This window comes from Onychostruthus taczanowskii, unplaced genomic scaffold (genome assembly GCF_017590055.1).
Source record: "Onychostruthus taczanowskii isolate IOZ18803 unplaced genomic scaffold, ASM1759005v1 scaffold74, whole genome shotgun sequence".
Classification (NCBI taxonomy): domain Eukaryota; kingdom Metazoa; phylum Chordata; class Aves; order Passeriformes; family Passeridae; genus Onychostruthus; species Onychostruthus taczanowskii.
This window is the reverse complement of record NW_024505229.1, coordinates 1,858,821-1,874,223: the sequence shown is the minus strand read 5'-3', so window position 1 is coordinate 1,874,223 and position 15,403 is coordinate 1,858,821. Positions and strand designations below refer to the sequence as shown.

Sequence of the window (15,403 nt, the reverse complement as noted above, 5' to 3'; positions counted from 1 at the left end):
AAAAGAGGAATCAAGCTCTGTACTGTCAAGCTGATTAGCATCCTGTTCCGTGGGGTACTGCCCTGAGCCCAGAGGGAAAATTTGGGGACAACTGTGCTTAATGCTTAGGGATGAGGTTTCTGAGTTTTGCCCAGAGAGAAATTACAGTCTTGCTACGCCCCGTCTGATGACGGACCATAGAGATGTTTTCGTGTTCTCCTCACAGCGACTGCCCTTTCTCTGGTGAGATCTTTCAGCCTTTTGTTTCCTGTCACTGACCAGCTGTTTTTTGTGAGTTGAGTTTTTTTGTTGTTGTAAAACTGAAGCTTTCTACAGGCAGTGGAACAAAGATTTTCTTTTTTCTCTTGTGAGCAGGGAGGGAAAGTACATTGGAGCAGTTTCTCATGGGACTGGGACTTCTGCTTGCAAGAAGGATTTTACACTTTGTTTTGCCTATTTTCCCCTTTCCCTGAAAGCAGTGTAGATGCATCTTCCAGAAAGACTAGGAATTATATCGTGATCCCTTTCAGTCCATATCCCAGCAGTAGGGTGGGAAATGCAGCATTTGGGAGTTGGAAATACTCAACAAGAAAGGAGCAAAATTAATCCCAGTCTGCTCCTTGTTGTTATGTCCCAATGAACATAAATCCTCTGTAGCATTCCTTGTGGCCCGTTGCAGATGTCAGAGGGGAAAATAAAACAAGAGCTTCCCTATGAAGTGCTGTTCACCCCTTTTAGCCTTGTGCAGCAACATGAGTGTGGCTGGAAATCGCAGTGGCAGTGACAAGCAGTTTGTGCATCGTCTTTATTCCCCCAAAAAGCTGCTGTGCATCCTTGTTTCCCAACTTGATTTTTCAGCCAGACTTCGCTCTTCTTGCTCCATTTGCCATCCCCTCCATTTTTCCAAGTTTGCCTGCAGCAATGTCCAGGAGACTTTGGAGCTGTTGTGGCATGTGCTGGCAGGGTGGGCCTGTTGGTGAGGACAGATCCCTGGATATTTCACGTGAGATGTGTCCCAGGCCTTGGGTTTTTCCTGTCCCACCCTGACAGATCAGGCCTGGGCTGGGTTTGCTATCACTGCCCAAGTTAAGCCTCTCCTGTTGGATTAAAGCTGCAGAACAAGGGCTGTCACTGCCATAAAATCTGTGTTTGAAGTGGAATTTCCATTAAACCCTCCCATTTCTCACAACCTGCTGCTGTATCTCAAAATATAAAATTTGTCTTGGGGGCCTTTAGGCTGGAGATCAGGGGAAGGTTCTTCCCCCAGAGGGTGCTGGGCACTGCCCAGGCTCCCCAGGGAATGAGCACAGCCCCGAGGCTGCCAGAGCTCCAGGAGCATTTGGACAACCTTCTCAGACACAGGGTGGGAGTTTGGGATGTCTCTGTGCAGGGCCAGGAGTTGGAATTTGATCTTTGTGTGGTTCTGTAAATTAGAGCCACACCCTTTCAGTGTGGTGGCTGCTCTGCACATCCTTTACATAGAAATCCATGGGCTGTTCAGCATTCTCCTGCTCATTCCCTGCTGCAGCAAGTCCCTTCTCTTAAGGTTTCTTTGGTTTATTGGGAGAGCTGTTAATTGGAGGAGGAGGCCATTAAGTTTTGTTTTCATGTAAAGATTAAATTTTTGAAGATGTAAATATATGCAGTGTTCATTTTTGGCTAGTTCAGCTGATTGTGGTGTAACAACAATTTTTGGAATTTACAGTGAATGTGGCTGTGGTCCAGGGGTTGCTCGTGCTGGGACTTTTCTCCCAGTTTCATCTTCAAATCAATGCATGGGATAAATGAAAACAGCAGCAGCATGTCTTGGTGAAATCTGACATTTTCCCAGCATCTTCTGCACATCAGAGATTGGGCAACCATTGCCTGGGACAAATTTCTAAAGTAACACTGTGGTAAAGGGGAGGGTAATGATTTCAGGTATGTCCTAGCAGGGTTCATGACACCAGTGCTAACCATATGGGAGTTACTCTTTCCTTGGATCTTTTTTGTTTACTGGGTGTTATCTCCTTGATAACACTTTTGGGTTGCTCTTTTGCTCATGGGCTTGTCTCAGTTTAATTACACTACATATGATGGTTGCCATCCCTCTGTTGCTCATGGAAAGGTAGCTGAGCCTGTGTGCCTCATGTACAAAGAAATGGAATTTCCATGAGCTCACAACCTTCAGCTCTATCTCCAAAATGTGCTGGAAGCATTCCCTCCAGTTCCCTGCCTGGTGAAGCTGCTTCCTTTTGAGTTACAGCCATCAGAAACTATAAGAAATCTCAGTGTTTCCTGTTAGGGATAATGAGTTTATCATTGAATTTGTCTCCTTTCCATTCCATTTTTGGTCTTGCTAAAGAGGTTTCCCTTGTTTCTTCCCCAGAATGCCAGGACTGGTGGGCAGCAGGTTGCAGACAGAACACTTCTGCACTTCCTGCAAACTGCACAGTCTGTTCTGCTGTGAAAAGCCTTCACATAGTGACAGACTTCAGAGAGCTATCAGAAAAGCTCCAGAGGCATCAGCCTTTTCTAATCAAGGTAAGGCAGGGATTTGTGAGGCTGGGTGATGAGTCCAAACTCTTGAACAGCACAAGCCCAAAATCCCTACCCAGTATTTTCACCCATGAACTCAAACTGCTCATTCAGGACATGTGTCTGAGAATATATTTCACCCCAGTGTGAAGATGTGGGAGGAGAGAGCTCCCTGCATTGTTCCTCTGACTAATGATCATTGTATTTGGACACTTAGCAATCCATGTGGCTGTTGCTCTTGGATGTTTTCTAGTGGGAGGGAAATGGGAGCAGGGAGCAACCCCATGGGCACAGCTTTTATCTTTGTTTCATATTCTTTAAGACAGGGCAGCATCTCTCCTATGAAGAACTGAAGCATTTTCAGTCCCAGGATCCAGAACTGGCAGAGGTTATAATAGAAGAAAATTCAGCTGAATTATGGAGCTGCCCATTTTTCTTTCCCTGGTGAGTCAGACAGAACATGTGATGGATGGACACATCCTTTAGGGGTGCTCAGGCTCTGCCTGTGTGAACCTGAGTTCACACTCCAGTGCCTGCAAGTTGCAGTTTAACTGGAGAGAAGGTGTGCAGGAGTGGGTTACAGGCTGCTTCTGCTTGCTGGCACTGATTTGTTCTGAGGATGAGACTTCTGCACTAAAAGTAGAGAGTTGGTGCTTGGTCTCCAGCTATTGCTCCCCTTATAAGATAAAATTATCCCAGGGCCTGCCTGGTCCTGTTCTTCAGGCTGTAAATCCTCTGGGCTGTGATCTGATCACCCGAGACACTGGTTCACATTTCTATCACCTCTGTCTACTCAGTGGAAATCCTCTACCACTGGTGCTGACTGAGAAGAGGTGCTATGACTTCTGCAAACACTGAGAAGTAATGGAAAGTCAAAGAAGCCTGCAGTTTGTGTTTGGTCTTGTGCAGAAAATATGTCCAAGTCTAATCCTGCCCCTGTTAACCAAAAGCTCTTTGCCCCATAAAGGCCAAAGCCTTCAATATGAACAAGATGTGTGAGCAACTCAGAGTTCTCTGAGGTCTCAGAGTAAGCACTGGTAGAGGGATGGTCAGGGTACAGAAGAATTAATCATGTCAGTCCCCTAGACAGGGATGTAAAGATAACAAGCCCCAACTGGCCTTTTCCAGACACATTTCCTGGTCTAGAGAATAGCCTTGGATCCCCCTGCCTCACAATGTGGGTTCAGTTGTGGTTGTATATGATGCCACCTCTCTGCATCTTCTGTAATTAATGGATCTGGTCAATGACTTGGATCATTTTAAGGGAAAAGGAGAGAGAAATGAAGCTCAGGTATCCATAAGGATCTGTTTGTTCCCTCTTTACATGATCCTGATGCAGGAGCCCACAGGAGAGTGGGAAGGAGCAGATTTAGAGGCTGAGGTTGAATTTTGCTCCTGACTCCCAGGGCTAGTCTGTCATGCTGTTTATCAAGCATGAATGTTTGGCAAGACTTTTACCTGGAAAGAGCTTTTAAATGCAAACATTATCATTGTATGATGATTCTTTAATATGGGCTGGTTTGTTTAGGAACAAGTCTGTGAATAGATCCCAGATTCTCCAGGAATTTTTCCCTGCTTCCTCTTTGCTGTCCTTCCCCAAGACAGTGTCTCTGGAGAGCTGCTTCCTCATCCGCCACCCAGATTTGGGGAATAAGGTGAGAAATTCATTCCAAAGGCATTCTCTTCCTGTGCATGAGTTGTCTCCCAGCAGCTCTGAGGTTTTGTGGGATTTGCAGGGTATTTTTAGCTGTTTCAGTCCTGAAAAGGAGCTTCTGGGGTTGTATCAGTTCTGTCCATCCCTGTGTAAAGTGGCATCTCAAGGTGGCTTTGCCTCCCAGCACTTGTGTCTAGTTTGGGGCAGGAGATTCCCTGTGCCCATCTCCCTTGGAGCTGGAGATGCCACAGAAACAGAGGGACTTCAAAGATCATCTTGTTCCAACACCCCTTGCCTGCTCCATTCATGTATCTGGCCTTGCTCTATAGCTGGGTGAGGTCTTTCTGTGCACGGTTGGGCAGAATTGTTTCAAGAGTTGCATTTTAGGAGCTGCTCCTGGCAGTGAGTCTCACTCATTCTGAGACCCTTCAGGCTTCTGGCCTGATCTCCTCTGTGTTTTCCTGAGTTGTGGGGATGTGAAGGCTCTGCCTTGCCTTGGAGCAGAGGAGAACCCTTGCATGCAGCTGACCTCAGCTAAGATTCTGTGCTCCACTGGTAACTGGTGGAGCAGCAAATGTGTTGTTTGCTCTGTCTCACCTGCCTGCAGGGCAGTGACTGTCCCTGCTTTGGGCAGACAGAGCCAAGGAAATCTGGCCAGGCTTTTGAAATCCTCTCCTCTCATCCTAGAGCTACAGCCTGCACAGTCTCTTCGCTGTTGGGAGTGGGCAGCTCACCCTGACTGTTGCACCTCTGGACACGTGCAGAGGACACTGTGAGGTGTTCAAGGTGGAGCTGGAAGCTGGGGATTTGGGTGAGTACCAGAGCTGTGGCTGGCAGGGACTGGGAGTGCAATCAGGAGACTGCTTCCAGCCGGGTCTTTTCTGTCTGACACCTGGGATGGTGGTTTGTGCCATTGTCACCTCCAGACCGGTGTGTGCCTGCTTGTCACAGCACAGGGAGTGATCCTTCTGGACTGGGAGTTTGTGGCCTGGAACTCCAACACTGGAGATGCTCCAGGCTGAGCAGTGTGGGTACACAATGGGTATTGCAAACCCAGTGCCCACTGAGGGAAGAGTCTTTCCAAAGAGCTCCAGCACGACCACATCCCTTTGTGGGGAATGGGAGCACTCGTTAAGGATGGACTCATCTAACAGAGCCTCTCCATTGCCTCTTCCCAAGGTTATGCCAGCACAGATCACTGGACAATGAGCTTCATGGCCAGAGGGACAGAGCCAGCAGTGATTTGTGATGGAGCTGCCAGCTAAGGATGCTGGGGTGGGAAAACAGAGCTGTTCCCAGGACAAGAAGACTTTCAGCTTTGAAACCAAGGCAACGTCTTGAGAGGAGCGAGCCGGGGCAACTGGGGCAGGCAGCTTTGCCACCCTGCATGTTTACAGTGTTTAAAAAGGACTATTTTCCTGACCCTTGAGGTAATCCTTTGCCTTTCCTCAAATGTATTTTGGGAGAAGCTCAAGCTATTTATGACCCTCCCTGTCCCCTCAGGTAAGCCCTGGGTTTGCAGCAAAGGGTTTTTTTTCCAGGAGCAGCAGATGGATTTCTCAGGATGAGATTCACCTTATGTTCTTTGTGGATTATGGCACTTCTGAAACTTCCTGGGGGGTTTGGGAGTGGATGGGGTGTGTGACATTTCTGTGTACATTCCTCCTGAGGAGGAAGCTTTGAGCCTGTGTAGTCAGGCCAGTTCTATAAAGGGAATGGATTGGTGATGTGTCCCAGCTCTCACGTCCGCAGCTGTGTGAGCCCTGCAGAGCTGACCTTGGCTCCTGCTCCCTGGCTGGGGAGAGCCTTGAGCCTGAGGGCAGAAGCTCTCACCCACTGCATCCTTCTTGTACCAAAAGAATCCCTTCAGGCCTCTCTGTGTTGTGATCACCCTTCTGCAGCTCCCTGTCAGCAGGTTTCGAGTGAGTCAAATGGTAATTGTGCTTTTCTTCACCTCCACTTCCTTTCCTGCAAAAACACTGACACACATCTTAGAGGTGCTGGCAGTGCAGAAGTTCTGGATGGAGCTGAGGCTGGGAGAGAGCAGCTCTGTCCAGCTTTCACCTCAGACACCAAGGGCTGCACAGCCGTTCTCAGCTGCTCCTTGTTTTTGGAGGCGCTGCCTGCGTTCCCAGCCCACGGTTCCTCTGGGAGCACCTGAAACCTCCCTCTTCCCTGGCATATTTTTGCATTGACTCCTTCCAGACCTGGAACTCTGTCTTCAGAATGAACGTTGGTTTTTCCTGGGTCCTTTCCAAGCTGCCTTTGCGTGTTTCCTGCTGCTGGAGCAGCGCTGTCTCCAGTGCCCTGAGAGAGGCTCGGGTTCGGTGTGTGCAGACTGCGGATGCTCCGGTCCCTTCCAAGTCTGATCCTTTGGGTCTGATCCCACTGCTGAAGATCATTTACAGATGTGTCAGGCTGAACTCATAGGCCAGGGCTGGAGTTCAGGACATACTCTCACACTTGTTAATATGGAGTTGGGAGGGGTTTTGGTTGACAGCGAGTTAACTCTGTTCTCAGGAGCAAGAGCCTTTTTCACTGTAAATATTTTAGGTACATGTAAAATGACAGATTGGGAAAATGTCTGTCCAGCCTTTGTTTTTGAGGAGAATGGGAGCAAACATTGTGCTAATCTGATTAGGAGTTGACAAAAGCTGCCAAGTGGGATGACCACTTCTGGCTCCTGTACAAGAATAAGGCAGAGGACAGTTCCTGCTCCAAAGAATTTAGTCTGAGGCCTTGACACTATAAACATTTCTATGCATAATCCTTATTTTTCTCCTGTCAAAACAATGAGAACAAGCCCAGCACCTGTGTCAGTCTGTGCATGGCCCTTGGTGCTGAACACACACCAGATCTAGTAGAACCAAAAGGGGAGAGTTTGGCTCTCTCAGGATAGAAAAGGACTGATATAATTTGCTACCAAGTATTAAAGGGAATTGGACTAATGAACTTCCATTAGTGTTCTCACTGCTTGGAGTGTATTTCACACTCATGACACTACATTAAATCTTGTACATGCCAAGACACACACACACACCACCCCTCTCCCTCCTCTTAAAGCCTGGGTCTTAGTTAATGGAAATTTGGGAGTTCAGTGATGGCAGAATTAGGGCCTCATTAGTGACTGTTGCTGTTTACACTTTGGCAGCTTCTCAAATCAAATTCAAAGGCTGACCAGGTTACTTCACCTCTTACTGCTTTTGTATCTGACCTGTTTTTGTAAAGCATTTGCTCAAAGATGCTGCTGGAGCCATTCTTGCTGAGATCGCGGCGGTTCGGTGACACTGTCACCACTAAGTGTCCTTGACTGTAACTTGTAAAAGAGCTGCGGAGACAATTCCCAAGTGTCTGTGAAATGCCTGGATTCTGAGAGTCATACTTAAGCCATTGTGGCTGTCTGGCTCTTTCGGGAAGAAGCAGAGAAAATGGATCTATTTACAGTTGCTGTTTGGACTGGGGGGAGGAGGGGGAGGAAGGGGCAGGTTTGTGTCTGTTTAGCAGAAATGTTCTCACGTAGTGCTTCTCCCTTCCTCCAAGAGTTGCAGCCTTCCTTGAAGAGTTGCAGCTGGTTGGACAGGAGCTGGTGAGTCTGGCCTGTTTGCAGAGCAGCCTTCCAAGTGCACTTTATGGGCTCTGCATAAGTTTCCAGCTCTGTCTCAGCGATACATTGCATATGTCCCAGCCTCGCTCCCTTCGGAGCTTACATCATTTGTTTTTAAGCTCTCCGGTATATTTTCTCTTCCTCTTCCAAAGGCTGTAAGGAATTAGCTGCTAAACTAAAACAGGAGGGCAGTTCTCCTGCTGATAGAGTCAATTTTGGCCGAAGTGCAGAGCCCCAGTCTGCAGCACGGCTTCCAGAGCAGCTCCTGTTTCCAGCTGCCAGAGGAGTGGTGCTCACACCTTCCACATCCCAGGGCAGGCAAGGAGCCACAGTGGGAAACCCAGAGGTGAGGCCACAATGGCAGAATTGGGATGGCCAAAGGGTGGTTTTGATACCTTTATTGCAATTAAGCCCTGGTCGTCTTCCACATCCAGAGCTCCAGCTTTACAAAGTCCCTGGAAAGGAGCAGGACTTCCCTAGGGAGGCTGGTGGTCCTAGTGGCCTGCTGAGGTGGAACAGGGCTGTTCCTGCAGCTACTGAGGTTTCACAGCCATGATCACATGAGTCACAGAGGGGGTGTCCCACCATGGTCTCACTCACCTCAGCTCTTCTTTTGCACTCTCTGTGCTGGTTTGGACAATCTCCCCCTCTGCCCAGCTCACACAAGTTCCCAGTTAATACATTTTGAAATCCCTTTGTGTGCTTTAGAGCCCATTGCCTGTGAGCTGGGAGATGGAATCCTCCTCACCCCACATCCCAAAGGCTGCAAAGCTGCTCTGAAATCACACCAGAAATTGGTACTACCCACGAGCCCAGTGGGCAGAGGTGAGGAGGGGTCACCTCTGCACTTGCCAGGCTGGAAGGACAGGCTGTCCCTGTCAGCTGGGCAGGAGGATCGTGGTTTAAAGCTGCTCCCCAAAGCAGGGGTCACTGACCAGTGCTGTCAGTCAGTCCTGAACTCAGGGTAACTGAAAGGAGGAGAAAGGATTATTATGATTTACTTCAGTACCAGGAAATCAGCGGCCCCCACGGGAGCCAACCTGGCAGTTTCTATTGATTCTTTTTTTTGCTTTCTTTGTTCCTTTTCATTTTTTTCCCTGCCCACTGTTTTTGCACACATTGATTCCCCTGAGGGATCTCTCTGCAAGGCCCTGGAGAGCTTTGAGTCAGATTTCCCGTGAGTCTCCAGAGTGCAGCTTCTCCCACCAGGCCTGTTTTTGCAGTGTTCTGGAGGAGAAGCTGGTTTGTCTGGGCTGGATCACCTCTCTTCCCTCCTGGGCTCCAGCAGCAGCAGGAGGAGGTGGGGAGCAGGAAAGCATCTCATGGTAGAGATGAGAGCTCTCTAAACACCAGTGTCTCAGAAAAGGGGATCCTTCTGCCTTGAAACCCTCTTGTTCCCTCTCTCCAGGAGGGGACTTTCCCCACACCCCAATCCCAGGTCCTCGTTCAGCCTCGTGGCCCCCAAGAGAATTGAACATTTCCTGGGGTGAGGCCATTTTGATGGGTGCACAAAGAGCTTCTGCTTCCTGCAAACCAAACTTTCTCCTCTTGGTGGATTTTATAGGTAGAACTCGAAATCCTCCTCTTCAGGAACCTCCTCCTTGTAAAGGGCAGATTTAGTGTCCTACTGAGTTAGACAAGGGAGATGCTGGACTTCCCTTTGCTTTGGAGATTCAAAAAAATGGCAGGTGATTTATTTTTAGCATTATCTCCTTGTCTTGTGGAGGGGAGCCACATTCTAAAGGCTCAGAGGTGCTGGGAAGTAAAGCTATATATGCATAAAGACTGTTTCAATGCTGAACACTAAACTTAGTGATGGATTAAAAAAAAAAAAAGAATGTGAATATGCACTTAATGCAGAATTTTATGGATGGTCCTAATTTAATATATTGCAAACTTTGTAAATACTTGGGAAAAGCCTGTAAAGTATGTAAATAAATGAGATTTGTATGTAAGAAGAATAAAAAAGTTTTTAATTTTTGCAATTAAATACAAGTGTTAATGACCCTTTTCCCTTTTCCTGATTTTTATTTTCATGTTGCATGTCAGCTATTGAGGGGTTCTTTAACATTTTTTGGGGCACTTTTCCTAAGGGAAGTGTAATTTTAAATGAAAAGTCAGAACACTTTTCTTAGGAAAATGTCATAAGAAACACTTTGTGAAAAAGGAGCAGTTTAGGAAATGTTCTGTGGGTTTTAGCCTGATTCTCTGAACAAAGGTGATGCAACAGCTCTGCCTGTCCCTCCTTTCTTTTCTTCCCAGCAACAATCTCCATATTTCCTTCACATTTGAGTTGATTTTAGCCAAACGTTGAGGCGTGGAAGATGATAAACTCCTCCAGAGCTCATAAATCCAGGCGAGTAGGGAGAAAAGAGAGAGAGATCCTGTTACTCCCACAGCAGTGCAGGAGCCTCGTTAGACACCGGCCAGCGCCGCTGGAGACCCTCGAGACGTGAGTCAGTAGAAGCCCAGGCTTGGTCACTTTGTGCTGCAGAGTGGGGCCAGCAGGCTGGAGCAGAGCCTGTCAGGTGTTGGTGTGTGGCTCCTGTCCCTGTCCCCGTGCAGTGGCTGCTGCTCCCTGGTGTGGGGGGAAGGAAAGCTGCAATTCACATGTCCTGTCCCCGCAGAGCCCGTGGTTTGGTTGTTCCAGCCAGCCCTGAGGGCAGCCACAGACTCCCAGCTCTCCTGTTTGGGGCCAGCTCAGCTCTGTACCCTGTTCTTCCTCTCCTGCTCCCCCTCTCCTGATGGTTCAGGGAAGAGGCACCAGCCCTCTGCTTGCCCCTGTTCCCAGCAGGTCTGGCAGCCCAGGGGGATGTTCCTCAGCTGCCAAATGCTGTCCCCCCATCACAGACACGGGGCTGGCCGAGGTGGGCTCCGGCTCTGTCTGGGGAGTTGCTGTGCTGCAAAGTGCTCTCAGCAATTGCATCCTGCTGCCTTTGTTTCTAAGGCAGCTGCATTCCAGGCACGGGGGAAGACCCGTGTGAAAACAGGGCTTTGTCAGCTGCTGTGGGATTGTTGTTACAGATTGTGGGTGACACTGTGGTGGGTATTTACTACAGGGCACCGGTGAGGAGGAGGAAGCTGATGAGGTTTTCTCTGGGCAGCTGGAAGTTGCCTTATGGTCAAAGGTCCTGGTTCTCCTAGGGAGCTTCAACCATCCTGGTATTTGTTGGAGAGATTGGAAGTCCAGGAAGTTCCTGCAGATCATTGAAAATAACTTTGATACAAGTGGTGGAGGAGCCAAGGAGGGGAGGTGTGTTTTTGCTTTGTACTAGCAAACCAGGAGGGATTGGTTGAAGTTTGGAAGGTTGGGGAAAGCCTTATCTGCAGTGGCCCATGTTATGGTGAAAGTCAGGGTCTTGTGTGGGAAGCAAAGCAGTAGCAGGGCTAGAACCCTCATTTTCCAGAGAGCCAGTTCAACCTTTCCAAGGACCTACTTAGAGGAATCCCATGGAATAGGGCTCTAGAAGGGAAGGGGGCCCAAGACAGCTGGTCAATATTCAAGCATCCAAACTCAAGACCAGTGATCATCCCTATGATCCAGAAATCAAGCAAAGAGGACAGGAGACCTGCATGGAAGAGCAGTGAGGTTCTAGCAATTCTCAAATGGAACAAAGAAATTGATGGGGTGTTGAAAAAGGGACAGGCACATGAGAGATCTATAGGAACATCTTTGGCGTACTCAGGGATGCAAGGAGGAAGGCCACAGCCCACTTGGAACTGAGTCTGGCAAGCGACATCAAGAGCAACAAGAAGGGCTTCTCCAAGTGCATTCAGCAGCAAAAGGAAGATAAGGGAAAATGTGAGGCTGCTGCTGAATCCGCTGCGTGTCCTGGGCACAGAAGACACAGAGAAGGTGTAATTACTCAAAACCTTCTTTGCCTCAGGCTTTACTGCTGAGAGCGGCCCTCAGGAATCCCAGATGTTGGAAGTAAGAGATGAAGGATGGAGAAAGGAAAACTTCCCCTTGATCACAGAAAGTTGAGAGAGATCAGCCAGGCAGATTTAACACCCATAAGTCCATGGTGGGATGCACCCACGGGTGCTGAGGGAGCTGGCAGAGGTTGTTGGTTAGCCATTCTCCATCATCTTTTAAAAACCCTGGAGAATGAGAGGTGCCCAATGACTGGAGAAAAGCCAGTGTTAAGTCTTGTCTTCAGAAAGGGCAATAAGGAGAATCTGTGAAATTCCCAGCAAGTTAGCCTCACTTTCATCCCTGGAATGGTGATGGAACAGCTCATTCTGAAGGCCACCAGGCACCTGAAAGTAAAGAAGGTTACTGGGAGTGGTCAGCATGGATTCACCAAGAGGAAATCCTGCTTGACCAGTCTGATGCCCTCTATGATGGCACGGCAGGATGGGTTGATGAGAGGACAGCAGTGAGTGGTGTCTACCTTGACTTCAGCAAGGTTTTTGACACTGTGTCCTGTAACATCCCCATGGATAAGATCAGGAAATGTGAGCTGGATGAATGGATAGTGAGGTGGATCAAGAACTGGCTCAATGGCTGAGCTCAGAGGGTTGTGAGCAGAGCAGAATCCAGCTGGAGGCGTGTAGTCGGTGGCATTCCCCAGGGATCATTACTGGGTCCAGTCTTATCCAACTTGTTTATCAACAGCCTGGATGAAGGGATGGAATGGACCCTGAGTTTGATGGTGGTACAGAACTGGGGGAGTGGCTGATCCACCTGAAGGCCGGGCTGCCATTCAGAGGGACCTGGACAGGCTGCAGAGCTGGATGGAGAGGAACCTAATGAGGTTCAACAGGAGCAAGTGCAGGTCCTGCACCTGGGGAGGGACAACCCCAGGTACCAGCAAAGACTGGGGGTGACCTACTGGGAGCAGCTCTGCAGAGAGTGACCAGGGGGTCCATGAGTTGACCATGAGCCAGCAGTGTGCCCTGGGGCCAGGAGGGACAATGGGATCCTGGGGAGCATTGGGAAGAGTGTGGTGAGCAGGTCAGCAGATCCTTACCCTCTGCTCTGCCCTGAGGAGGCCATATCTGTGTTCAGTTCTGGTCTCCAAGAAAGACAGGAGTTACTGGAGAGAGTCCAATGGAGGCCATAAAGATTATGGGACTGGAGCAGCCCTCTGTTGAGGAGAGACTGCTGGAGCTGGGCCTGGTTAGTCTAGAGAAGAGAAGACTGAGTGGGATCTCATCAATCCATATAAATATATCAGGACGTGTCAGAGGATGGTGTCAGACTCTAGTTCTGCCCAGCAACAGGACAAGGAGCAATGGCCATAAGCTCAAAATACAAGAAGTTCCACCTCAAGACAAGAAAAAACTTAATTCCATGGAGGGTGGCAGAGCACTGGAACAGGTGCCCAGGGAGTTATGGAGTCTCTCACTCTGGAGATATCCCAAACCCACCAGGATATGTTCCTGTATTGCCTGTTCCAGGTGATTTTGCAGAGGGGTTGGACTGGATGATTTCCAGAGGGCCCTTCCAACCCCAGCTATTCCGTGATTTTTAGAAAAAGACTAGGAGGTAAACAAGGGGACCCATAACTGAGGGCTCAGGGGATGGCTGAGGTTTGGATGAAGAATGCAAATCCAGGGATTGGGATTCAGGCATGGAGAGTGACCATGCATGTTGGCACCAGCCCCAGTGCAGCCTCTCCATCAAGGCCGATATGTGACACGGGTGTGTCCCACGTGGCTTCAAAACTCTAATAAATACATTTCCTCCCCAGTCTTCAAGCAGTTGGGTGTTCCTGGCTCTTGGGAGGTGCTTTAAATCTGACTGCCAGAGCCGTGGGCTGCTGAGAGCAGAAGCTGCCTGCACGATGCTGAGCTCAGGTCTTCCTCCCGTCCTCCTGGTGCTCTCAGTGCTGGAGCTGAGCTGGTGCCTGAGTGATGAAGAAAAGAAGATCATCTTGGATGAGCATAATAAATATCGCTCCCAGGTCTCTCCTCCTGCCAAGGCTATGATGAAGATGGTAAGTGGCTTTTATTACAGAGGAATATTGGGGTGTTTGTGTGGTCCAAGGCTGGATCTTAATGCGAGGAGGGATCAGGGAGTTCCTCAGGGGAGGCAGAGCAATTCTCATGTAGGGTTACAAGTAGGTGTTAATGGAGGGGTTCCCTAAACTGCCTCTAAAGAGAAGAGTTTCCTTTACCTTTGGAGTGTCTTTGGTCATTTTCTGGAAGTTCCTAAGTGTGATGTGAGTCCCCAGATGCTGTTCCATGAGAGTGATGCAGCTCTCACTCACCTGAGTGCCTGCTGGAGCTCCCTGTGATGGCAGAAATGGCAGGTGAGACCCTGCCATGAGCAGGTGCCTGGGGACTTTGGCATTGTCATTGCCAAGAGGTGGTGGGGGAATCCTGCTGTGTGGGACATCACACAGTGCTCTGTATTTGCATCAACTTCAAACATGTTGGTCAAGTCTGTCAGTTATTTGGGCCCATCATGTTCCTACTCCTCCCCATGCCTTGTGCAGAGCTGCCTTGGATGTGAGGGATCCCCTGTTTTGCTTGTGGAAATTGAGCCAGGTCCCACATCATGTGTGGTTGCAGTGGGAGCAAAACTGAGCTCTAGAGCTGGTGCTTTTTGTCTTGCTCAGACTCTTGATTTGATTAGAACTTGGTTATGAAGTTTTATCTTGCACCACATGTGATTTTTCCTCATTGTTTGCAAATCATGGGGAGGAGAAGGACAACTGTTTGTCCTGGAAAGTTTGAGCCCTTTCCTTCTTTGGTCACAGTGTGCTTGGAGGACACCTCCCTGTCTGGCCCAGAAGTTGCCCAGAATGAGTAAAGCCTTTGTGGGCTGGTAAATGGGAGTTTAACAACCAAACAAAGCCAAAAATTCAGGGAGAGAAGGCCTGACCAGTGACTGCAGACTCAAAGGGGACAAAGCCAGAACCCTCAGCACTGTGATGGTTTCTCCACACTGAGTTGAGGATGCTCCATGATGGTGTTAGATGAGCTCCAGGAGATGTTGTGAGAGTCATACTGGTGCCCTGACCTTCTCCTGTTTGACCCGTAAACCAAGGCTTGTGCTGGGACTGACCATGGAGCTCCCCTCTCCTGAGGACTCTGTTGGGTAGGGGTTTGAATTTTCCTCATGGATGGGGAAACTGCAGCCAGACAGTGCAGGGTGCTTGGTGAGTGCCTTGTTCCTGTTGGAGAGCCCAGTGTCCCTCCCTGTGTGCTGACACCGAGCTCCTTTCAGACCTGGGGCACAGACCTGGAGGCTGATGCTCAAAAGCATGCAGAGAAGTGCAAGTGGTCCCAGAACAGGGGCCCAGGCAGGTTAAACCTCTTTGCTACACCTTCAGCCCTGGATGTAAAATTGGCCATTGAAGAATGGAACGCAGAGAGGAAATTCTACGACTTGACAACATCCACATGTGTTTCCACGCAGACGTGTGAGAACTACGTCCAGGTACCAGCTGCTGGGGTGGAGGGCCTGTTGGGACTCCTAAAATCTTTGCAAAAGGACAGGGAACCAGGTGGGATTCACAATGATAGAGGCAGACCTGGGCATGGTGTCAGTCATGAGTGCCCTTTGGAGAAGAACTTTTATGAGACAAGCCCTGCAGCCATTTTTTTGGCTGCTCAGCAGTGCCAGCTCAGTGCCAGCTTGTCTTGGGTGGAATGATGAGGTCCAAGTGTTTCTTCACAGCTTGGGTGGGAGCAAGGAG

General features: G+C 49.1%; 1 protein-coding gene across 4 annotated transcripts in view; it reads left to right on the top strand.

Moving 5' to 3' along the window:
* The window catches only part of CUNH6orf89 (chromosome unknown C6orf89 homolog), a 28,990-nt gene that overhangs the window by 10,891 nt on the left and 2,696 nt on the right, over nucleotides 1-15,403 (top strand). Inside the window, exons 3-10 of one of the 4 annotated variants that reach the window (XR_005953982.1) lie at nucleotides 2,348-2,502; nucleotides 2,819-2,940; nucleotides 4,025-4,151; nucleotides 4,838-4,961; nucleotides 5,330-9,442; nucleotides 10,017-10,206; nucleotides 13,459-13,696; nucleotides 14,932-15,144. Coding sequence is in view for 1 of the 4 variants with exons in the window: in XM_041422787.1 (XP_041278721.1) it covers nucleotides 2,348-2,502; nucleotides 2,819-2,940; nucleotides 4,025-4,151; nucleotides 4,838-4,961; nucleotides 5,330-5,415 (614 nt within the window). In the remaining 3 variants the exon portion in view is untranslated. Of the gene's footprint in view, nucleotides 1-2,347; nucleotides 2,503-2,818; nucleotides 2,941-4,024; nucleotides 4,152-4,837; nucleotides 4,962-5,329; nucleotides 9,940-10,016; nucleotides 10,207-10,813; nucleotides 10,933-13,458; nucleotides 13,697-14,931; nucleotides 15,145-15,403 lie in introns of those variants that run through there. The other 3 variants (XR_005953983.1, XR_005953984.1, XM_041422787.1) reach the window with 3 other exon arrangements.